This window comes from Halichoerus grypus, chromosome 3 (assembly GCF_964656455.1).
Source record: "Halichoerus grypus chromosome 3, mHalGry1.hap1.1, whole genome shotgun sequence".
NCBI classification, from domain to species: Eukaryota; Metazoa; Chordata; class Mammalia; order Carnivora; family Phocidae; genus Halichoerus; species Halichoerus grypus.
The window spans coordinates 173,706,772-173,730,086 of record NC_135714.1 but is presented as its reverse complement, the minus strand read 5'-3'; the positions used below and the strand labels follow the sequence as shown (position 1 = coordinate 173,730,086).

The following is a 23,315-nucleotide window of genomic DNA, read 5'->3' as shown; positions in this document are numbered from 1 at the left end:
TTTATACCATATCCTTAAAGCCAAGAAGAATGCTGGCTGTGCAACTCTTTACCTTAAGACCTCTAGAGAATGAGGTCAGAGCCTCTGAGAGGAAGAGGCTGCCGTAGCAGCACCAAGAGGCGTGCTGTGCTTTCTAGTGTTTCCTGCGAGGCCCTGCAGTCAGCACGGGTCTGGAGTCTTGCACTAATGAGCCTCAGTCTGCTCTTCCATAAAGTGGGAAGCCCAGTGCCGACCTCGCGGGGCCCGTGAAAACTGCCGGGCGTCAGGCACCCAGCAGCAGCCACCGGATGCTCTATGTAACCCCCTCTCCCGTCACCCCTTGCAGGAGACTAGCCACAGCACCTTCCACCTTTCAGGAGTCACAGCAGCGTCCAATCCTCTCAACTAAATGCACAAACCAGGCACGAAACCGGCTTTAGGCGACAGAGTTGATAAAAGCCCGCGCCGGCCTGGATCCTATGGCTGTTTTCTCAAAGCCCTGCTCTCTTTCCTTGAAGCTCCTTCAACCCCTGTCGCCGGTGCCTTCTTACCCACGACGTCGAGCTGGTAGGTGTGGTTAATGCTGCCATATTCGTTCTCCACGATGCAGGTGTAGTTGCCCTTATCCGAAGGCACCACGGAATCCATTATGATGCTCCAGGTGGCGTAACGGACCTGAGGGGAAACATGCCAGAGCACTCCATTGCGGGTCTGGAGGAGAATGGAGGCAAGAAGCCGCGTGGAGGCAGGGGTGCCTGGTGGCACTTACCCTCCAGTCCCAGCCCGGAGCGCACGGCCCCCGCGGCACAGCACGTGAGCCAGGACAGGGCAGAGACCACCTCCCCCCCACCTCCGGTCCACGTGCACTGAAAGAACACATCAGGCAGACGGCAGATGGGCATGAGGAACTCTGGACGTCTGCCTGCAACAGCCAGGGCCATCTGCGATCTGACCTATGTGCCTCCTGCATTCTCCCGAATGCACCGGGAGCTTCCCACTCTGCGCCTCTGTTCGCATCCTGGGCTGGAAGGGCTCCCCGCCAAGAGTTCAGCCCGGTCTGCCCCCGACCTCTTCTTGCAAAAACTATCTCCTCCAGCCCAACCTCGGGTCAGAATGGTTCTCACTGTCGCTCTGTGCCCCTGCTGAAGCACTGATCAAAGCCTGCTTCTCGTGACAGTGTTCGAGGACGCCTGCGCTCCTGTCAGACTGGAAATTCTCTGTGGGCAGGAGCACTGCCTCGTACCATCCGTGGTAAGTGTTGGATAAATTAATTTAATATGTTTCCCTGTTTTTCCTCATCTCTGCTTTTCTGTTTAAAGATTTTATTTTATTTTATTTTTTAAAGATTTATTTATTTATTTGAGAGAGCGAGAATGAGAGAGAGAGAGAGTACATGAGAGGGGGGAGGGTTAGAGGGAGAAGCAGGCTCCTTGCCGAGCAAGGAGCCCGATGCGGGACTCGATCCAGGGACTCCAGGATCATGACCTGAGCCGAAGGCAGTCGCTTAACCAACTGAGCCACCCAGGCGCCCTTATTTTTTTTTTCTTTAAGCAATCTCTACAGCCAACGTGGGGCTCGAACTTACAACCCTGTGATCAAGAGTCACACGTTCACCAAGTGAGCTGGTCATGCACCCCGATCTCTGCTTTCCCCGTACAAGATTAATGGGAGAAGAGCAGGGAGGTGAGATGGGATAGAAGGATGATCAGAGTCTAAAGAAGGGATTAAGGAGGAAGAAGTTCTTGCTAGAGTCGCAGATGAGCAAAGGACGCAAACAGACAATTCACACAGCAGGAAATGGAAATTGCTTATTAACATACGAAAATTTGAAGTCTGCTAACAAGCAGAACAATGCACAAGAGAAGAGTGAGGTACTTTTGTCATCGAAGTTGTTGGCTCAGGTATGGTAAGCCTGTCATTCTCATACTCTGCTATGGGAAGATGAATTAATTTTTTCTTTTGGAAGTAATTCTTACCACAATAAAATAAAAATAGGAAATAAAATCATACCCCAGCTCATTACATCATTCCCCATTAAAGCAAATATCACAATAAATAATATAGCATATCTTCCTGATGTACTTGGAACTCTACTGCCCAGTACACTTTCTGGAAAGACATGGGTTCAAGAAACGTTCATGTTAGAAAAAATAAATGAATGAGTAAAATTACCTAATTACCGGGGGAGAAAAAGGTAATGGGAAATATGCACTAAGGGCTTAAAGAAATGCTTATACTTTGGTCTAGTAACTTCACTCCTAGCAACCTGTCCTGGGGAAGAACATTTAAAAACACTGACAAAGATTTATGTATAAAGATACTCACCACAATATAATGTAGAATAGTGAAAAACCAGAAAATGACAAATATCACAAAACAGGTCATTACATCATGAGACATTTTAATAATGAAATATTATGCAGCCATGAAAAATTATCTCTCAAACACATGGCAAAAGACTCATAATGTTAACAAGTGACAAGAAAGTATATATACAATGTGATTATATAAAAACCATATACATACAAAAAAGACTGAAAATTTTTTTTATTTTGAGAGAGCGAGAGCAAGCGCGCGAGGTGGGGGGGGCAGAGGGAGAGGGAGAGTCTCAAGCAGGCTCCATGCCCAGTGTGGAGCCCGACAAGGGGCTTGGGGCTCCATCTCACGACTCTGCGATCATGACCTGAGTGGAGGCACATGCTTAACCAACTGAGCCACCCAGGCGCTCCAGGACTGAAGATTTTAAAGCTTCATTTGCAGTTTTTTGTATTTGAAATTTTTCTAAAGTACACTGCTTTTATAGTTAGAAAGCATTAAACAATTAATGACATATAATAAGGATTGTCCAAGGAGCTTCTCCCCTTACTCTTATACCGACTTTCATACACACACACACACGTACCTTGTAGCCTCCAATCCTGTGGTCAGGTTTGAATTCTTTGCCATTTTTCAGCCAGCGCAGTGTGGGGTTGGGAGTCCCACTGGAAGGGCATTTGAACTTCACAGTCTTGGCAGCTGGCACTGCGTGCAATTTCTTTTCCATCTTTTCTGGGGATGTCCAGTACGGAGCCACGGCTGCCCAGGGAAAGCCAAGAGAGACAGGCAGGGGGCCAGTCAGGCTCAGGAGCAGGGGCCCAGGCCAGGACCTGGAGGTGCCCCGCCTGCCTGCTCAACACCTGTCAACAGTGCCGGCTCTAATCAGGACACCCCAGGGACCCCGTGGCTAAACATCGGGACCCCACGTGCCCTCTCCGCCCCTTCTCCAAACAATCATCCCAGCCTCCCCCTTCCCACTCAAACCCAACGCCCGGCCCGAAGGGCAGTAAGGTAGGAAACAGTGTCTCACGCATACGGTTTGGTTTGGTGTTATCTGTCTCTTTCTCCTCTGAAGAGGAGTCATCATCATCATCGTCGTCCTCCGAGGAGGGGAGAGCATCTATGGGAAGCAGAAGGGGGCACTGAGGTCCCTTCGAGGGAAAAGGGCTCACTAGATTTCCATCCATATCAACAGCCGGCCATGAACATAAAGGCCAGTCCAGTTACAGATGAATGCAGATGCCCGTCCCCATACTGGACCCCAGTCCCATTCTGCCCTTCGTGACAGTCTCTCTGTGGAATGGAAACGGTTTATTTAAGAACTGCAGGCTCTATGCCTGTCCCCCGCCTTCCCCATCCCAACACGGTGCCCCTTTCTGTCCAGAAGCCTTGAGACTGGCCAGTTCCATCAGGGGCAGCGGGTCCTCTTGAATTTAATTCCACCTTGCGTTCAGAGGTTCTCGCAACTCAGCACCACCCAGATGTGCTGGGTCTCAGGACCAGCAGCCAGGGAATCTGTGTGTATCCTTCTTCAGAAACCCAGACAGATCTAGGCACACTACAGCCAGAAGCTATTTCTACAGCCATCTGGGAAAGAACGGGCTGAACAATTTCTAGTTGGGATTTTTCTACCATGCACGTGCGAAGGCTTGAGGGCTGCCCCTCATAACCAGAGCAGAGAGGGAGCCCACCACACTAGTCCGCAGTTGCTAACACCTCTCCGCAGGTATCCGCCCCTTTTAAAAGGCTTGACACACATGTGGTCACCAAGCAGCGATCATGCCAGATCTTTTTCCAGTCCCTCCTAGTGCTTTTGGGGGTCTGGAGGGAAATAAAGGAGGCAAGTCCTGCAAGTGGGGGCAGGTTCTAAATGATACCTGGAGGAGAAGAGATGCCCAGCCCTCACCCTGGGCTTTCCACACACGGTGTAAAGAAAATTTCAGCTCTTCTTTGTTTTACCCTAGAGTTGTGTAAAAGTCGTGTTCTAAAAAGTGGCAGAGTCCCAAAGTCACAGAGCTCTGGGGTTCCCTGGCTGCCCTCAATACAGCTCCAGAAGGTGGAGGACAGATGTTTTCCACAAAGTCTGGGAATATGGTGGTGCACCTGGATCCTTTCCCATCACAGCAGGGACCCACCTCACCACATATTCCGGGGCTCTAAACCCCCGAGCCAAGTACCAAGTCCAAATGGCAAGGGAATGACAGAATGGAAGCTGGCCGAGTCCCAGGCAGCACCTGGAGATCTGGGCAAGCTATGGTGGAAAAAGATCAGTGTCTTACTGACCCAAGCGCATGAGCAGTCACTTCTGAGGCTGATCCTGGAAACCCAGATCTCTGACCTGAGGCCCTCACCACCCCCGGTCACCCCTCTCAGAGCGAAGCCACGCGGCGGGCGCGGAGCAATGTTAGTGGGCAGCAGTTTCCGAAGCAGAGTGGGGGCGGGGCAACCCCCGGCCCCCGAAACTGGCAGAGAGGGTGGGAAGGCTGGATCTGGGGAGAGGGTGAGGGCAGGCTTGGCTACCAACCTGAGACGTTGACGGAGAAGTAGGTGGTGTCGCTGCCCGAGGGGCTGCTGGTCACGCAAGCGTAGAGGCCGGAGTCAGCAGGCACGGAGTCCCGCACCTCCACCTCCTCCCCTGTGATGCGGGTACGGTTGCTTTCCACCAGCTGCACCCCGTCCCGCAGCCAGTTGATGCTCTGGACATCGTCCCGCAGCCGACAGCGAAGCTGCAGCAGGTCACCGGGGTGGACCAGGAAGGACTCCACTTCCACAGGGGCTCCCCAGGGCTGGGCTGCAGCCACCCACGGGGGAGGGGGGAGGGGCCAAGGGACGGGGCAGGAAGAGGGGGAGAGGGAAGAGGGAGAGAGACAAAGGGAGTTAGGCTAGCGAGCCGCACTGAGCCGCGGCATCCCAGGGGCTACAGAGCCAGGAGGCGGAACTGGAATAGGGGTCAGTGGGAGACAGCTGGCTACCTGGAACCCTACCTCTTCTTCTCTACCCCGCTCCCCCCAAGGGCAAAAGAAGGAAGAGGCAAAGCCAGGAAGCAGCCACAGCAGCATTAAGCAGTTGACGTTTCATTTCCCTCCATCCAAGGGGGGGGGAAGGCCAGCCACCCACCCCCGGACATCTTTGTGTCCAGACTGCCCCTCCCTGCACACTCGGTTCTTTGCCAAGAATGGCTACTTCCCAGGAGAACACCCCATTTCCTTTGGGCTAGGCCAGCCTCAACCCTTTCCCTAGTAACAGCTGAGCAAACCCTTTCCCTCAAAAATCTAGCAGCCCCCACCTAAGTAGAGAGAAGGTAATTTGTCAACAGGGGATCCCGGGGTCAAGTGATTCAGCAGGGAGGGGTCTGGCCCTGCAGTGAGTCAGATGTATAAGATGCATATGGGAGAGAGCCGGCCCAGGGAGAGGTCAGCTCAGGGGAACCTCTAGCTAACAGGTGTCGGGCCAGAGGATGCAGAGCTTTTGACTTTATTAGGAGCGGAGGCCGGCAGCTGCCACCAAGCCCACACTTGCTCTGGCCACAACAGCCCTTGCACACAAAGCTCCTTTCTCCTCGTCCCACTGCCGGGCTCCTCCTTCGAGCCCCCCGCCTCCCCCGCCCCCAACACACTGTCCCGCGCATTCACTCCCCCTCACCTCTCTTTCCCTGGATCCCAGATGCTCCCTGGCTCACAGACCCGATGCGACCTGGTCACCCATCCATCCCTCTCACGACCAGCAACTGGGCACTGGCACTGACAAAGAAGGCCACCATCCCAGACGGTTCCCTGCTCTGAGCACCCCCTCTTTACCAGGGGGAAATGCAGCTTCTATTTCCATTCAGGATGCTCACGAGCGCTCCCTCCTGGTGTCGTCTGCCAACTGTCCATCCCCCACCAAAAAGTGCCCTTGTTTCGGCTTGTATCTACCCCCTGACTTAGGTCTCCACAGCCCTGGGAGCCTTCTTTCTTTCTCACCCCCCTCCCCCCACCCCGCGGTTAACCATCAGGGGCTCAGCCAGGACACCCTGCAGGTCCCCAAAGCGGGAACCTCTGAAACACACGCTCCCTCCAGTCCCCGCGCCCCACTACCCCCTTCAGGGCCTGTGTCTGCTGGCTCGCAGCTACCCTCCACTTCTCTGCCTGGCTGGGGACTCTGCCCCAAAGCCTCTTCCAGCTCCCAGTCTGGGTCGGGTGCCCTCCCACTGCACCTGTCACACTGAAGGAAAGTTCCCTTTCTCGACTGAGTTCCGAGGGTGGGGACGGGTCGTATTTACCTTTAAATCCTCGGCAACCAGTACGGTGCCTGGCACACAAGAATTGCCCAATAAATACTTGTGAACAAGCAAAAAGGACACAGGCATTGTCTCCACAGCAACTTCCTTTCTAAACTTTCTTTTCTCCTTCTCCAACCCTCACTGTAACCAACTCTGACGTTTATCCAGGTTTCTGCCACAAGCCTTACAAATGAAGAAAATGAGTGCCTTGGGCCTCAGCCGGCCCCAGGGACTAACAGCTGTTTTCCTCAGAGGGGCCAAGGCAGTAGGCCCTGACCCTCTTCACCCCAAGAGCTGTCTTAAATACTGGGTAAATATGAGTCATCAGAAGTGGGGGTGCTGCTTCAAAAGGGTTTGGAAGCCACTAGGCTAACAGTCATTTGTATTTTTGTGAATGAGGTCAAGAGCAACACCACAAAGGTGAGCAGACCACATAACTGATTAAAAATAAGCCTTTTGGTTCTTAAAAAAAGTTATTCTTTCCAATTTTAATGGTTTGTGGTTTTGCCAAAAGAAGGGAGAAGAAAAGCAGTTTAGACTTGACCCTTAAGGAAAACATCAGACACTCCTATTGATCAAATCTCCACTCCCTCCAATGACCTCACTGATTAAATATTTTGCAGCTCCTGATCTGTACAAGCCGTTGGTCAAACAGTCAACTTGGTAAACTCAAATTCGTAGCCCCTGGCATCACAGCCTATTTTGACAGGTCCTGGGGACAAAGAGGTGGCGAGACGAGAACACAGGCAATTCCCCAAGAGGAAGTAGCAAAGGGACACTGGCCCTGCTGAGACCAGCTCTGGCTGATTCTAGCTTGGATCCCTAATTTCCCACTTGTCCCAACCAGGATGTGCAAACACAACTCGCCTACGGGGTGTATAAGGAGCCTCAAGGACCAGCTTTCTTTTCCCTGCCGCTGGAGTTCCAACTCACTCGGATGTTCCAAGCCTCGGTGCGCTCTATCCCTTTATTCCTCTGACCAGGATCCTGCACCATGTGTACGATATAATCAAAACCCCTGCTTGGCATTCAAGGCTCTTTGAAATCTGTTCCCACCTCCCCAGTAGCCTTCTTCCTACCTTCCACTTCAAGGCTGGCTGTTCTGCAGACCAACTGCGTTCTCTCCTCACAACAAAACTGACTTCGGCTCGAGGCTGTCAGCGTTGTGATGCTCCATCCTTCCCCCCACTCCATCCCGCCTGACACTGTTCAGAGTGCACCATCAAAGCCAGCCAGGAAGCCTGCTGTTGGTCCCAGCGTTGCTACCCTGTCTGTAACACAGTTACTGTGCAAACCACACAAATTCACGCTTGATTACATACCATCTTGTATCGTTTCTTTTAAAAACATCTTTATTGAGATATATTCACATACCATAAAATTCACCCATTTAGAGCATTTAAGTTCAACGGCGTTTTTTTTTTAGTATAAAGTCACAGAGTTATGCAACCATCACCACAATCTTACTGTAGAACATTTTTTATCACCCCCAAAAGAAACCCCACACCGTCACATGCCATCCCCTACCCTTCCCTCAGTCTAGGCATCCACTGTTGCTTTGTCTCTAGAGATTTGCCTGCACTGGATATTTCATATCAATGGAATCATACATTAGATGATTTTTTGAGAGCGCCTTCTTTCATTTAGCATGATGCTTTCAAGGTTCTTCCATGCGGCCGCAATCTCACTACTGCATTCCTTTTGATGGCCAAGTAATATTCCACTGTATGCATGTACCACATTTTATGAACCCGCTTATCGGTTGATGGACACCTGGTTCTATTGTCTCCTAAACAGTCCCAAGTGCCCATGTCTTCCTCTCCTAAGAAACAGCAAGCAACTCAGAGCAGAACTGTCTGTTGTAAATTTTCCACAGTGCCTAAGAATGTCAGAAACGGAAAACACCCAATAGGTCTTGAACTAAATTTAGCATCTGGGAAAGGCTAATTTTTAGAGGAACCAAAAATCAGCCCACGGCTCTTGGGTTATAGTGGATTTTTTTCATGGCTAATAGCGCTCTTGGATGTGTGTCAATGTCTCTATTTACAAAGCAGGGATAATGCCACTTTCTTCTAGGAGGTGATGGAAAGGTAACCAAGCACTCGCTGGTTTCCTGGGCCCTGCCTGTCTGCATCGCTGCCCTGAATAGCAGTCCTGACCTGGGGGAGTCCTATGTATGGTGGCTGACGCAAGGGCATCCCTGCTCACCGGCAGCCTCTAACAATTCAGTCCCTACCCTCCATTCTTCTTTTGGTCTTTCTAGCGTCCCCCATTTATGTCCCCACTGGGAAAGGCCCTTGTATCTGTGGCTCCAGTTCCTCTGAGCTGGCCTTTCCCTGGTCAAGACCAATGGGCCAGGGTTATACTTATTGTTAGGTGTCAGGTGGCAAGAAAAGAGCAGACACCTTTATTGGGCTGGCCGTGGAAGATGAAGAAAAGAAAGCCAGTTCACTGCTTGGCCACTTGAAGCCAGGGTTCTTCCAATCTTGGAGAACCTGATTAATTGGAATGGGGATGCTGTGAGGAAAGCGGCAAACCATAACACTTGCTTTGTGCGTCTTGTCTCCTGAGAGATGAGGTGGGACACGGAGGCTGGAGGACATGTTGTATCTGGATTCTGTGATGACCTCGCCTGAGGCTGGAAGTGTTTGGCCGTGAGTCAGATTACAACGTTCGCTCTTACAGGCTCCAGGTGCAATGTGTTCAAAGTGCATTGTGGAAAAAGGTGCATTGTGTTCTGATGCTCACAGCACTGGGTCACTGTTCTCATCACTGGGAGCGGGAAGGTTAGGGTTAGGGTTAGGGCTGGACTTGAATATCCCTAGAAGATTAAGGCTGCCAACACCTTGGCCAACTCTCCAGAAAACAGGAGTGAGCAAAGGCTCCTGCTTAGCTGCGTGAATCTGAGACTGAGGAGGCCTCTGGTCCCGAGGCAGGTTCCTGGGACGGGGCAGGTGGCAGGTGCACGTGGAAGGCTGTGTAGGCTGGATCCAGGACCCCCTTTAGTGAGAGTGAAAGGGATTTATATACCAATCACCAATCCCATCTTGTTTCTCTAACAGAGCCTCTCTATCCCCCAGGGAAAACCAGGAGCAGATCAGGGAACCACACTTTTTAGTAATCCTCAGGGAAGCAGCTAGAAAAAGGGGGGGGGGAAGGGGCGGAGTTTCCCAGGGTGCTCTCAAGTCCAGGAACAACATGAATGTTAATGGAGCCTTACTGAGTCCCTCTTCCCTTCCTATATTCCTCCAAAATACCAGGGCTTTTTTTCCCCAACAACCCAAAAGGAGGTAGCATTTTGCTTATGGCACAACCGGCCAGAAGTCTGCCACTGTCCTCTAGCAGGCAGTTCTGCCCTGGGTACATCGGATCAGAGCCAAGTGCTGGATTCTAAATGCCCCAGTCTTCTGCCAGCCATGGGCACTGTGCAGGGCGGGGGATTGGAGCCTGTGAGGAGGCCCAAATCCATACGAACCTTGTCATTCTGAGAAGGTGAGACCCCAGGTCCCAAAAATCCACGGAGAAGACAGGGAGCTTTCTTCAAAAGAGCTACCATTGGGTGAGTCTGTGTGCCCTGGTTACTGTGCAAGGAGAAGAAACGGATTAAACAAAGGCGCAGCAGACCCACGCTGTGCTCTAACCAGGGGGATCAGCTTTACACGCTTTACATAACAGCTTGACACGGCTGAAGCACTTTGTGGTGCAACACGAGACAACTGGAGAAGAGCAGGAGAACCCAGATCCAGCAATCCAACATGGGCTCTGAGCGTTCAGAACTTAAAAGAAAAAAGTATTGGTGGTCAGGGCAGACAGCAGAGGTTGGACATAATGGTAGGGAAAGGGGAGGAAGCAATTAAGAATTTAGATGGGGAGTGATAACTCTGGGGGAGCAGAAAAGGATGGGGGTGCTTTCAAGCAGGGCTATGCCTGGGGATGAGGGAGCATGGAGGTGAAGCTAGAGGATGTCCTGCTTGGACTAAAGGTTCACAGCAGAAAGAGCAAAAAATAATAGTTTCAGTCCATGGGGTGGGGGATCAGAGATAACAGAAGCACTAAAGAAGTCCCAAGGGACACATTTCTCTGCAGACTGTGAATGCAGACCTTTCCTGCCACATGGGCAAATACACCTGAAAAGGTACTTTGAAATGCCAGTTCACCAGCCTCGGTCCCATTAACAGCCAATCTGGTTTGGCAGTTACTGTCCCCAAGCCCCACAAACTTAACACGAACCCGGCGAAGAGTCACAACATATTTGCACAGCGCTTTGCAATTTACTATGTGTTTTCCCCCCATATTCTCTTGGGACCCTAAACAATGCTGAAAACGGTAATGCTAATACTGGACGATATTTACAGCATGCTTACTACATCCTGTACACTGTGAAAGCTTCTAACACAGACTATTGTTCAATCCCTTAGGAGGTAGATATTAACTATCATCATCCCTACCTACGGACGTGGAAGCTTCCTATGTGTCAGGCAGAGGTCTCATTTAGTCTACACAACCCTGAGAAGTAGGTACTATTATTATCCTCATTTTACAGGGGGGACCCTGAGGCACAAAGAGCTCCAGTATTTGTCCAAGATGGCCTGGTCAGTTAGTGGCCGGGCTGGGATTCAAACCCAGGTGGCCTGGCTCTTCAGAGTCCACACCCACCCAGAGCCCAGGTCTACTGCTTTGAAGACAAGCCCATTCCTTCACTTTGCCTTTGCAATCCTTGACTTCCAAAAAGTGACTGAGACCCTTTCTGTTCAGCCCCCCGATGCTGTCTAACCGCACCCACGTCCCCCACCTCCATGCACGAGGTTCTCAAGTTGGTCGCTTTGACCTTCTCTTTCTCCCATTCCCTCAGCCGCACCACCTCTACCTTATACTTTAGGGCTTTTTAACTCATGAATGTACTTTCCTGTCCTTGCTCATCTACCCTCTGAAGCTGAGCAGGTGCGACTGTGCACATTTGGCAGGTAAGGAAACGGGGCGGGGGGCGACACGAGGGTAGTGACAGGCTCGGGACTAAGAATAATGCCCTGTTTTGGTATGGCACTTGATACTTCAAAAGGCATGTTTAGGGCACCTGGGTGGCTCAGTCGGTTAAGTGGCTGCCTTCGGCTCAGATCATGGTCTCCAGGGTCCTGGGATCCAGGCCTGCATCGGGCTCCCTGCTCAGCAGGGAGTCTGCTTCTCTCTCCCTTTCTCTCCCTCTGCCCCTCCCTACTGCTCATTCTCTCTAATAAATAAATAAAGGCTTAAAAAAAAAAAAGGCATGTTTATTCATGTTCATTCCCATTTAAGTACAAAAACACGGAGACTGAGGGATTTCTCTCCAAGTCACAGAACAGGGGTCAGCTCTGGCTCTGGATGCTGCGTCTGCCAGGGCCTGGGCCCCTCCAGTGTCTCACTTTTCACCCAGCGCTGGGGAGAGGGACAGGTGACCTGCTCGAGGTACTTCATGTGGCTCTGGCCACAGGTAGACAGCACTGTCCTCCCCTCCCCGTGTCCTTGGCTCAATTCTGGATCAGTCACCGGACACCTTCTCTCACCCCTGAGACCCTCACCTTTGAATACAGTTTCCAGCTGAGCTGATGACCTCTGATGACCCTGCCTGACTGGCTGAGAAGATTAAGAACATCAGGCAAAGGGCTCCCCAACCCTTTCCTTGGGCCAGCTGTCCTGCTCACACATCTGAATGCCGCAGGGCTCAAACCCTGACCTCTCTGCATGGGCACCCTGCATTCCATGCCCTCACGCTCCTGAGGACCTCGGTGTATTTCTTCCTCCTCCAGAATCTGGAGCCCCTCAACCACACCCCCCAACCTCAGCTGTCCAATCTCTCAGCCTCTTTGGCCAAGCTGATGACCACCCTGCCCCTCTTATTTTGCTTTCTCCTTAAGTGCCTTTTTCCTCTGCTCTCTCCATCACTCCTACGGACATGAAAACTCACTCCCCAAACTGCAGTCTTAATGTGCCTTCCCAAGACATACAGATTCTCATGACTTTATCCTGCACTTATTCATGCTGCTTGGCTGTGGGTTGGTCCATAAATATGCATCTTCTCGATCCTCCGTGGTCAGGAGTGGTGTCATCCACATCCTACACTCCAAAGGATAACCGGCCCCCAACAAAGCCCAGGCCTGTTGTCTCGGGGTCGCGATTTCTGTCATCCTTATGAAATCCTTTTGATTTTGGATTTCTGGGTTAAGAAAATTAGGGGAGAATGGCCATTCTCTTTAGGAACGTGGGGGAACTGGTGGTCCAGGAATGTTTACAGTCTTGGCACAAACTCCCCAGAGATAAATGAGGGGGCAATTGTGGGTGGGGGAGGAACTCGGGGTGGCTTTGAAGACAACTTAAAAGGAACACAGAACAGCGCGGCAGGGCTCCGGGAGCCCTCTGCAGAGGTTTTTTATTACGTTATTTTGGCTTTGAAATGGAACTGAAAACTTACTTTAGTCTGGCAAGGCCGGGCCAGAGCGGGGATCTCACCAAAATCCCGGGGAACTATCCTCCCACAAGAGTTGGGGTAGAGAGGAAGCCCTAAAAATAGGGGATTCCCTGAACTCCCGATGTCCCCAGTGTACGGGGAAAGCTGCAGAAATGGGGGAGGCAGGGGCATGTTGTGATAGGGGAGACAGAACACCAAATCAATTAGCAGGGTCCGACACCCTGATCGGGAGCATTCACCAGTCCCCTGACCCAGGGGATTTGGAGTGTAGGTTTTTTTGGTTTTTTTTTTTTTTTTTTTTTAAGAGAAAAAGGGAAAGAAGTAAGAGGGAACATTTTGCATGCAAATGGGCCACTGCCAGAAGAACCCATTAAAATGTAAAAACTCCACATTCAGCCTGACAAAACGGTGCAAACTGCTGTGTTTGCCAGAGGGGCAGCAATACAGCTCCCGACAAAGGGCCCGAGGAACAATGGCGGGCTGAATGGCCTCTGTCAGCAGGTCCCCTCGCGCGTTGCCATGGGGACCCCACCGGGGCTTACTAAAGGTATTTCCTGAGGAGAAAGGCAGTGCACACATGCCCAGGCAGCCCGGCTAATCCTGACAGGAAGCCATCGCCATTCAGCAGCCCAGGGGCTTGGGGCCGGAGTTTTGTTTTGTTTTTATTAAAAAAAGATTTCGGTCTTTTGTGTGTCCCACCTCATCACTGTAATTTAGTGCAGAGCCGCCTGCACTGGCCAAAGCCTCAGCCAGGGCCCTGCGCCCGCCCCCAAGACCCCCCAAAACAGCTCCCCGGTAGCTGGGCCCGAGGAGACCCAGGCGCACAGAACCCCACTCGGGAGACCCAGGCCGAAAGCGCCCTGGGCCCAGAGAGGTCTATGTAAACTTTCAAATAGATGTTGCGAGGGATAACACGACGTCAGGATGGAGCCCAGGGTTGGAGCCGGTGGGCAGGCCTCCTCGTACCTGCAGCTCTCTCCCTCCTGGGGACGGTGCCCCCCTCAGCATGAGCACCCCCCACACCCCCACTACCTCCCACCACGGGCAGAGCGCTCTCCCGTTGGGGAGAAGGACTGTAATTAAGTGATTAACAAAGGAATGCTCCCAAGAGTTGTTTTAAAAGAAATTTCCCTTCTCCCTCTCTCCCAGCTAAAGCTCTCACGCCAAGTGTTTACTGACATGCTCCGGATGGAGCCGGGGAGAAATCTCTTCCTATACCCATTTCCCAAAGCGATTCTCAGTACGCTTTGCTTCTCTCCCGCCTACCTTACCAGGAAGAAAAGAGCTGCTCTGGAAAGAGGAAAGTTCACTTAAGTCGTGCTAGGAAGCATAGAGCCCACTCACCCCAGAGCAAAGGGAGATGCCCTGCAGCTATGGGGAAGGGCGGTCTATGCTCACAGTTCCTAGAAGTTTGTGTCACCATTTCACATTTGGCACCAGAGGAATCCGGCCTTGGCAGATTCAGGGAAGTAAGCCAACAACACAGCTGGCGGGGGAGACAGAAACTCCTGTGTGACAACTGCCCCCCTAGGACACAGTTTGGGGTAAATTAACATTTCCTGAGCAAACTTGTATGTGGAAGGAGCCATCCCCCATGAAGGCAGTCCGATGAAGGAGGCTCTCTTCATTCGTTGTGATTTGAAGCCTGGCCAGTGTGTCTGCAAAGCTCATGCCCTTGCGACTAGACCTCCTCCCAAAAGAGGTTCTGAACCTTGCATTTTGATAGAATCATGGAGGAAAACGGATCATTTCGGAGGTATTAATACTATGCCTACTAACTCCCTTGGACACCTGGGAAGCTTCTAAAGCCATGTTAGATGGGTCCTATTTTGGGAAAAGGAGCTAAAGAGCCTCTGCGCAATGATGGAAAACTCCCCCAAAAGAACCCCAAACCCAGTAAGGACCACTCATGTGGGCTGTAAGCCGAGGGGATCTGGACACTCAGGCGGAAGTCTTCTCCTGCCTTTATTAAAGATCACATCCTGAACTCCAAAGTACAACCAGCCACCAACTGTGACAACACAGAACACCTTCCACTGAACTTGCTGGTGTGTGTGTGTGTGTACGAGTGCGTGTGTGCGCGTGCCCGTGCACGCTCACCCAGAGTCCCACTGCTGGAAGGGGAGCTCAGACCCTCCCACCACTGGCCCAGAGCCCAGGCCTCCCAGCCATGTGTCTGCAGCTGCGACCTGTCATGCACTTCCTGGTCTGGGCTCTGTAATGGAAAGATCATTAAGGGTGGGGGAGGAGGAGAGTGAGATGAATCAACAGGGAAGAGGTAACCCTGTAGCTCCCACTCTGCTAGGCTCTGACCTTAAAGTCCGGTCAGGTTCCTTAAAGAAAAGAATGTACTGCCCTCCCCCCACCCCGCCCCCTACTAGGGCCCCTCATAGGGTTTCCCCTCCCCCATGCTCAGCAGAGCTTGTTTGGGGAAGGAAGCACCAGCAGCTGGGCAGGAAAAAGTTGCAGCTCCCTAAACTTGCTGATGAATTAGTGGAGGACTCAGCTGTTCCAGAATTTGCCTTTTCACTCCCCCCAAAACCTCAATGGATGCTTGAGAGCACACTTCACCAAAGCTCTCAGCACCCCAGAGTACCTGCCATCTTCCCTCCCTGTCCAATCCGATGGTGGCATGGTGGGTCTGGGTCACACAGTGTCCGGGGGTCACCACCCGCTGCAGTGGGCAAAGGATGGGCTCTTCATAAGGTTACTTTTTCTTGATGTTAAAGAAATGCCTTTTGGGGTGACTGGGTGGCTCAGTGGGTTAAACGTCTGCCTTCGGCTCAGGTCATGATCCCAGGGTCCTGGAATCAAGCCCTACTACTGGCTACTGGCTCCCTGCTCAGCGGGGAGCCTGCTTCTCCCTCTCCCTCTCCCCATCCCGCTCGTGCTCTCTCTCTTTCAAATAAATCAATAAAATCTTTAAAAAAAGGAAATGCCTCTTATCTTTACATTATGAGAATAAAGGCAATAAACATCCTTTTAAAATGAAATGGTGTAGAAAGGTGGTTGCCAGGGGCTGGGGGAGGGGAGAATGGGGAGTTCATGTCTAATGGGAACAAGAGTTTCAATTGCAGAAGGTGCAAAAGTTCTGGAGACATGGTGGTGAAAGTCGCACAACACGTGAATGTACTTAATGCCACAGAACTATACGCTCAAAACGTGAAAACTGGTCCATTTTTGATGTTATGTATATTTTTACCACAATAAAAAACAGGGGTAATGGTAGTGAACAGTGTTGGATTTTAAAAAATGTTCTGACGTGGCAAAACAAGTTAACCCTATGTAGGTTCCCAAAACCTGGGGGGGAAATTGTACAGGCCCATGAAATCTAAAAATCTGGCACCACTGGTCTGTTCCAGATTTGCAGGACAGTGAGGACCCAGAGGGACACATGGACGGACCATATATTCATTTTCCTCTCTCTCCTTCACACACACCATGAAAGGTGAGCATTTAGTGCTCCTTGTTTTAAGAAACTAAAAGAACATGGTTCAGGGATTTTTCTACCTGAGATGGTATGGCTGTCGGGTAGAGAGCCGGTCGAAAAAACAGGACCAAAGGCTTGGGGGACAGTAAGGGCCAATATCCACACTGAGGACTCCTCTGCTCAGATAATCTGGGGGATCTTGAACAATTAGAACCTTGGGGGGAGACAGAACTACTCTGGACAATGTCAACATCCCAGATCTGAAATCCTTGTAAAAACCCCACAGTCCCAAACTCTGCTTGAACCACAGGTGTAACTGGCTGGGTACAGTGGAAAGAACACCTGACTGAAAATCACTCAGACGACTGGCCCTACCATTCATGGTGTGACCCTGGGCAAGTCATCGCCCCTCGCTGCCTCGGGCCTCAGTTTCCTCACCTGTGAAATGGGAAGGCTGACTGATCTGACAAGCTCTGGGCACCCTCTGGCTCTAAACAACATTCTCATTTTCAACTGGGCCTTACGAGGTGAGCATCACTCACTGCCACCCCCTCGTGCCTCCATGAGCGCAGAGCTCCCTCTGGTGTGAGGGAAGGCAAGAGACCTCAAGTTAATTTGCTTTAAGAAGAGGGGCTTCTGTCTTGGTCCCAGAGCTCCAGTCACCGGCACCTTCAATAAATGCTTCTCTTCGTGCCTTCTCTCTGACCCATGTTCTCACCAGAAGAAGCCTTAGAATGGAGAATACAGAATAGCCAAGAGGCTGTGACTGGCAGAAAACTGCGAGCCCAGGTATTCTAGAAGGATTTATTTCACTGAACTTTTTGATTCATGACATATTATCCCATGAGAACTGGCTAGGCAAATAAATTTTTAAAAATGGAGCGGGGGCCAGAGGGTAGTGGAGAAGGGCTAACGTTGTAAAAGAAATGCCACTTCCAAATGCACCCTTCAGGCATTTATACAGTCTTGACCGCTCAAATTAACATCCGTAACAGTTTTGAATGCCACAGGAAGAACTTCATTCAGTAGTTAGTTAAGGAACCTGACTCTTTTAAGGTTCAAGAGCTAATTCCTAAAACCTAAGGAAAATAAACTTTAATTCCAAAAGTAAATTCTAAAGTTTGACAATAAAGGAGGAGAGATTTCTGAATGCAAAAGAACCCTTCTAGGGGGCTGGAGAGCAGATCAGCATTCCAAAGGCGGTGATAATTGACTTAAAGCCCGACTCATCAGAAAGAGAGAGAGAGAGAGAGAGAGGGAGAGAGAGAGAGAGAAGAGAGTCTCCTTCCTTCGGAGGAAAGCTTTCAGACCAATCTACCCCCCCATGCACCCCCCTCCCCAATACCCCCAGGCAAACTGACTCAGCACTCTTCCACCTCTCCCACCTACCTCCCTGCCAATCTTAATCTTTCTCTTTCCAGCCTCCCTGATACTCCACCTTAGGGTTAGGGCTGTAGGCACAGATACCAGCCAGGCTCAAGTCTCAACCCTGCCACTTCCTGGCTGTTTAATCTCTGCAAGTTTTTGTTTGTTTGACCTCTGAGTCAGTTGCCTAAACTGTGAAATGGAAACAACACCTGCGTTATAGACTTTTTTTTTGAGAAATTAACTGACCTCAGAGGTTCTCAAAGTGTGGTTCCCGGACTGGCAGGGAACATGTTAGAGCTACCAAGCTTCAGAACCCAGAGCTCTGGGTTTAAACATGCCGGCCAGGAGATGCCATGCCTCCAACACCCAAGAATCCTTGTCCAACAGCTGAAATAAAGTGCTCCATATGTGGTAGCAGTAAGTCTTTCTCACTTATTTTCCTTATCTTTCTGTTGAAAAGGATTTTATTCCCACCGTCTCCTTTTGAAAACTAGAAATTTTAGGTATCTTTTTTTAAAAAAGAAAATGGATTGTTCCTTACTGGTGTTCATGCACGGATTCATTTGTTCAGAAAGTATTAATTGAGCACCTAATATGTAATCAGATGTTCTAAGATGCTGACGTGAACAAAAGGCAAAACCAAACCTCCGCCTTCATGATGTACATACACACCCGTCACAGCCCACGAATGACGGTCAGTCTGTCCCTTCACTTCAGGGAAGGGCCCTGTCCTCTGGTTTCAGATGTCCTCATAACCTGGGTTTCATGTCCTTACTTGATGCAGTCTTTTGATGACACTTCTTAAATGTGTCATTTACTGTCTCTGCATATGTCTGGTAAGAAGAACACTGGCTAGGGCTGGGCCTCACCCAAGGCGAGGCTAGGGGCAGGGAAGGCATTTGTCTTTGGCCTCCCATTCAAGAGGGGCCTCCAAGACTTTTGGTGTCTTTTCTCCCAAAAGGTTACACAGAGAGTTACCAACAGAACTGGAAGAAAATATTTACCAAACAACTTTTAATAAATCTGTGTCCTATTCCTGGGGCATACTTCAGACGGTAGACCACAATTAATACATATTTTTAAAATCCTGTAATTATTTTGTGACCAGTTCATCTACATTATAATATAATTTTGTTTAAAACATTAATGTGTTGGGGAGCCTGGGTGGCTCAGTCATTAAGCATCTGCCTTCGGCTCAGGTCATGATCCCAGGGTCTTGGGATCAAGCCCTGCATCGGGCTCCCTGCTCAGCGGGAAGCCTGCTTCTCCCTCTCCCCCTGCTTGTGTTCCCTCTCTCGCTGTGTCTGTCAAATAAATAAATAAAATCTTTAAAAACAAAACAAAACAAAAACATTAATGTGTTGAAGGTAAACACTAAGATAACCAAAATTTTCAGGATTCTTCCTCCTCTCTTTGTATTTCTTCATATCTTAAAGATATATATACTGGTAGCCTCAGAACAATGTCAATGCTCCAGCCTCGCTGAACCTTCTGACATGTTTATTTCCACCCATCAGACATTGTTGGACCACAACCACTTGAGAAGCAATCTAGGTGGTTTATGTGTCTAGGCAACACCACTACATTCTAGAATAAGTGTGACCTGCAAAGAAAATTCCGGTGTGGCATCTGACACTTCGGGGACCTCTGATCCTAGACCTTCTCCGAGTAGGAGGGCTTGGCTGCAGTGGAAAATGCAGCCTCAATGGGGTTTTTGTTCTACTGATTATTCTAGGCTAGGGAACCCCTTCCATTAGGGCAGCTCACAGACTTATGACCCATGCATAACCTCTGAGTAGAAAGCAGAATGTCACACAAGAAATGGCATAAGGCAAGCATCCCTAGCTGCCCTTACCCCAATCACACACATGTTCATACCACACCAGAAAGGACCTGGGTGGCTCAGTTGGTTAAGCATCTGCCTTTGGCTCAGGTCATGATCTCAGGGTCCTTGGATAGTCAGGCTCCTTGCTCAGCAGGGAGTCTGCTTCTCCCTCTCCCTCTGCCCCTCCCCCAGGTCATGCTCCCTTTCTCTCTCTCTCAAATAAATAAATAAAATCTTAAAGGAAGAAAGGAAGGAAAGAAGGGAGGGAGGGAGGTGGAGCTTGATTCCTGTGAGATAAAGAAGGGCTGAGCCAGCAAATTCAAATGTTTAAATTCAAGTGTTGGCCAGCCTGAATTTTGGGAGGGAAACCCAGTATGACATAGGGACACAGTTTAATACGCTGGAAAAAAATACCAAAGTCAGATCGACTTGAGTCTGAATCCCAGTTCCATCTCTCACCAACTATGACCTCAGACAAGTTACTTAACTCCTTGGATCCCGACTTCCTCATCTGATTATGGGAATAAAACCTGTGGCTATGAGATTGATGTAAAGATGTAAAAATGTAAAGCATGCAGAGTGTGAAGGTGTAATAAATAATATTTATTAACTGTTATTTTAAAAGACCTTTACCAGCATAACCTTCCTGGGGGCAGTTTGGCAGTATGTATTAAAAACTTTTAGAAAATAGATATCCTTGGCTAGGTGGACAAATTTTATTTGTCAATGTATGCTCATTTAAGTGTAAACTATTGAAAATAACCTAAATGTTCAACAGTGGAGGACTGGGTAAATAAATTTTGCAAACCCATACAATGGAATACTATGTAGTTATTAGGCACAAAAATTTTTTCTTTGCATGGCAAGTAAATACTACGTGCTTGGGGTACCTGGCTGGCTCAGTTGGTAGAGCATGCGACTCTTGATCTCAGGGTCATGAATTTAAGCCCCACGTTGGGCACAGAGCTTACTTTAAAAACAACAACAACAACAACAAAAAACCTACTACATGCTCAAGTTAAAAACCAGTGTATACCATATAAATCCCATTTTTGAAAAGTCATGTTTGTATAAATGCAAGAAAAAACAGCCTAAAGAAATAGATTCACAGTTAACAGTGATTATTTTTATTTATTTATAGATTTATTTATGAGAGAGAGAGAGAGAGCATACACGGGTGTATGCTCGCCAGCAGGGGGAGGGGCAAAGGGAGAGGGAGAGAGAATCCCAAACAGACTTGGCACTGAGCGAGGAGCCCCCCACGCAGGGCTTTATCTCACAACCCTGAGATCATGACCTAAGCTGAAATCAAGAGTCTGATGCTTACCTGAGACTGAGCCACCCACGTGCCCCAAGAGTGATTATTTTTAGATAATGAGAATATAAGTTTTTCTTTTTCTCTTCACATGTCTGTATTTTCTAAATTTCCTACGATGAACCTCGATGACCTATCAAATATCAATGTTTTATTTTTTTAAAAGATTTTATTTATTTGAGAGAGAGAGAGAGCGCGTGCACACACAGGCGGGGGAAGGGCAGAAGGAGAAGGAGAAGCAGGTTCCCCGCTGAGCAGGAAGCTTGACGTGGGGCTCAATTCCAGGATCCTGGGATTATGACCTGAGCTGAAGGCAGACACTCAGCCGACTGAGACACCCAGGCACCCCGAATATCCATGTTTTAAAAGAGCAATGAAAACATTCTTTCTGATTGCACAGAACTTTGCTCTAGAGGAAGAAATAACTATATGTTAAAAATTCCATATAATGTAAAGCCAAGTACCAGGTTGAAAGTTAAACAGAAAGGGGCGAAAAAAAGAGTGATTAATTTGGAGCCACAGGAAGGCTTCGTGGGGTAGGTGGCCCTCAAGCTATGCCTTAGGCTAAACCCAAGCTAAACCCTCAGCGAAGAGTAGGAATTACAAAAAGTGGAAGGAGTAAAAGATAGGGACGAACATTTCCTGCTAAGGGACCCAGATAAACAAGGGTTATGTATGAATGAATATACTGTATAAAACAAGGAAAAACGAAGAGTCTTGTTTGGCCAGATGGATGGATGGATGGATGGATGGATGGAAAAGAGAAAGAAGGGGGGAAAACGAAGGAAGTGAGGGAGGGGGAGAGGGAGAGAGTGAGTTCAATCTGTGAAGTCTGTGAATGTATCCTGAAAGGACCACTAGGCTAGTGGTCAATCCTAGAGAAAATTTAGGAAGGGATAAGCTCTAAACTCAACTTTCTTTGTTGATTAAGTATCTGAGTGTTGGTGGATTTTAATCTCTCCCCCTACCCAAGCTTGTAACCACGGAGGCCCATCTTCACGGAACTCCTTGACCCTCTCACCCACTTGAGGCTCCATGCGCCTACACATCCAAGGGCAGGGAAACACAGCCGCATTCACTCAAATGGCGGTGCCGGCTGCCCTGGCATTCACCTCCTTCTGCACAACCCATCCCAGAAGGCTCGAGCCACACCACGGTATGTGGGATAAGGAAGGAGCATTGCGTTTCAAGCTCTGCCAGAGCCAGTCCTTCTCAGGGCTTGGAACTAACTGGACAGACACCTCACCCCAACAGTGCCCAGTGTGCAAGGAACATGGTCTTTATTGTTATTATTTTTAAAGATTTTATTTATTTATTTGACAGAGAGAGAGACACACAGTGAGAGAGGGAATACAAGCAGGGGGAGTGGGAGAGGGAGAAGCAGGCTTCCCGCGGAGCAGGGAGCCCGACGTGGGGCTCGATCCCAGGACCCTGGGACCACGACCTGAGCCGAAGGCAGACGCTTAACCAACTGAGCCACCCAGGTACCCTGGAACACAGTCTTTAAATGAAGGCGGTGGGCACCTCGTTTGGCAAGGGGGAAGAAAGGTGGGAGTCCAAGTGATGCGAGAACTGGGAGGGGGAACTCTGAGGATAGGAGCTACTGTGAAGAGGAACAAACCTACCACGGGGGGCATTGGGCAACGGTCTCCCCTACTTGGGTGCTGCCAGCTGGAAGTCAGAGCAAACCTCCAAGTTCAGGAGCAGCCCAGACTCCAGAAGGCTTTTCCTGAGAGGAAACAGTCTGGGATTTACTCCAGGCCCTCAAGAGCCCAGGTAGAGAGCACTTAACTTGCAGCTGAACCAGTGGGGGCCTGAGGGGGGGGGAGCAGGGTGGACAGAAAGAAGAGAATGTTTGCAGTAAGTTGTAAATGAGCCATCTTTCCAGAATTAATAGGGAGGCCTGGGCAGCCAAACTCGGGAGACCGGGAGCGCCAGACCAGCTGGACTTTCCCCGGTCAGCAGGGACACAGTTGTCTCATTTCCAGGCTTCGGGGAAGGAAGGAAGAGGCAAAGGTGGTGTCCACAGGGTGAGCTGGAGCCCCCGGCGGCCCCGGAGGAACAAGGCACTGTGAAAACAGGGTGCAGCTGCTGGTCAGGCTCTCTGACCCCGACCCCAGACCTCGCCCTCGCGGATAATGACTCCCCAGAACTCACTTCTCCCGAGGCCGTCCATCACCGCCCCAGACACAAGCCATCACTCACTGCTTTTGCCGGACCAGAAGCAAGCACCCTGGCCGAGCCCTGCTGACCCACCTCCAGGCTGGGGCCACAGACTCCAAAGGAATCCCTGGCACTCTCCCTGCGGTTCCTGCCCACCCCAGCCTCCAGGTAGTGCCAGAAACCAGGTGACAAAATCCCGGCCTGATTCTTTGTCTG

At 50.0% G+C, this 23,315-nt stretch overlaps 1 protein-coding gene across 10 annotated transcripts in view; it reads right to left on the bottom strand.

Annotated features, from left to right (window-relative positions):
• Window positions 1-23,315, bottom strand: part of FGFR1 (fibroblast growth factor receptor 1) — a 47,501-nt gene that overhangs the window by 10,596 nt on the left and 13,590 nt on the right. For 4 of the 10 annotated variants that reach the window (XM_036109883.2, XM_036109888.2, XM_078069602.1 and 1 more), the window contains 4 exons: window positions 4,820-5,086; window positions 3,326-3,415; window positions 2,882-3,054; window positions 531-654 (listed from right to left, as the gene is read on the bottom strand). In XM_036109883.2, the coding sequence (XP_035965776.1) occupies window positions 531-654; window positions 2,882-3,054; window positions 3,326-3,415; window positions 4,820-5,086 (654 nt within the window). The remainder of the gene's footprint in view (window positions 1-530; window positions 655-2,881; window positions 3,055-3,325; window positions 3,416-4,819; window positions 5,087-23,315) is intronic. The other 6 variants (XM_036109886.2, XM_036109889.2, XM_036109893.2 and 3 more) reach the window with 3 other exon arrangements.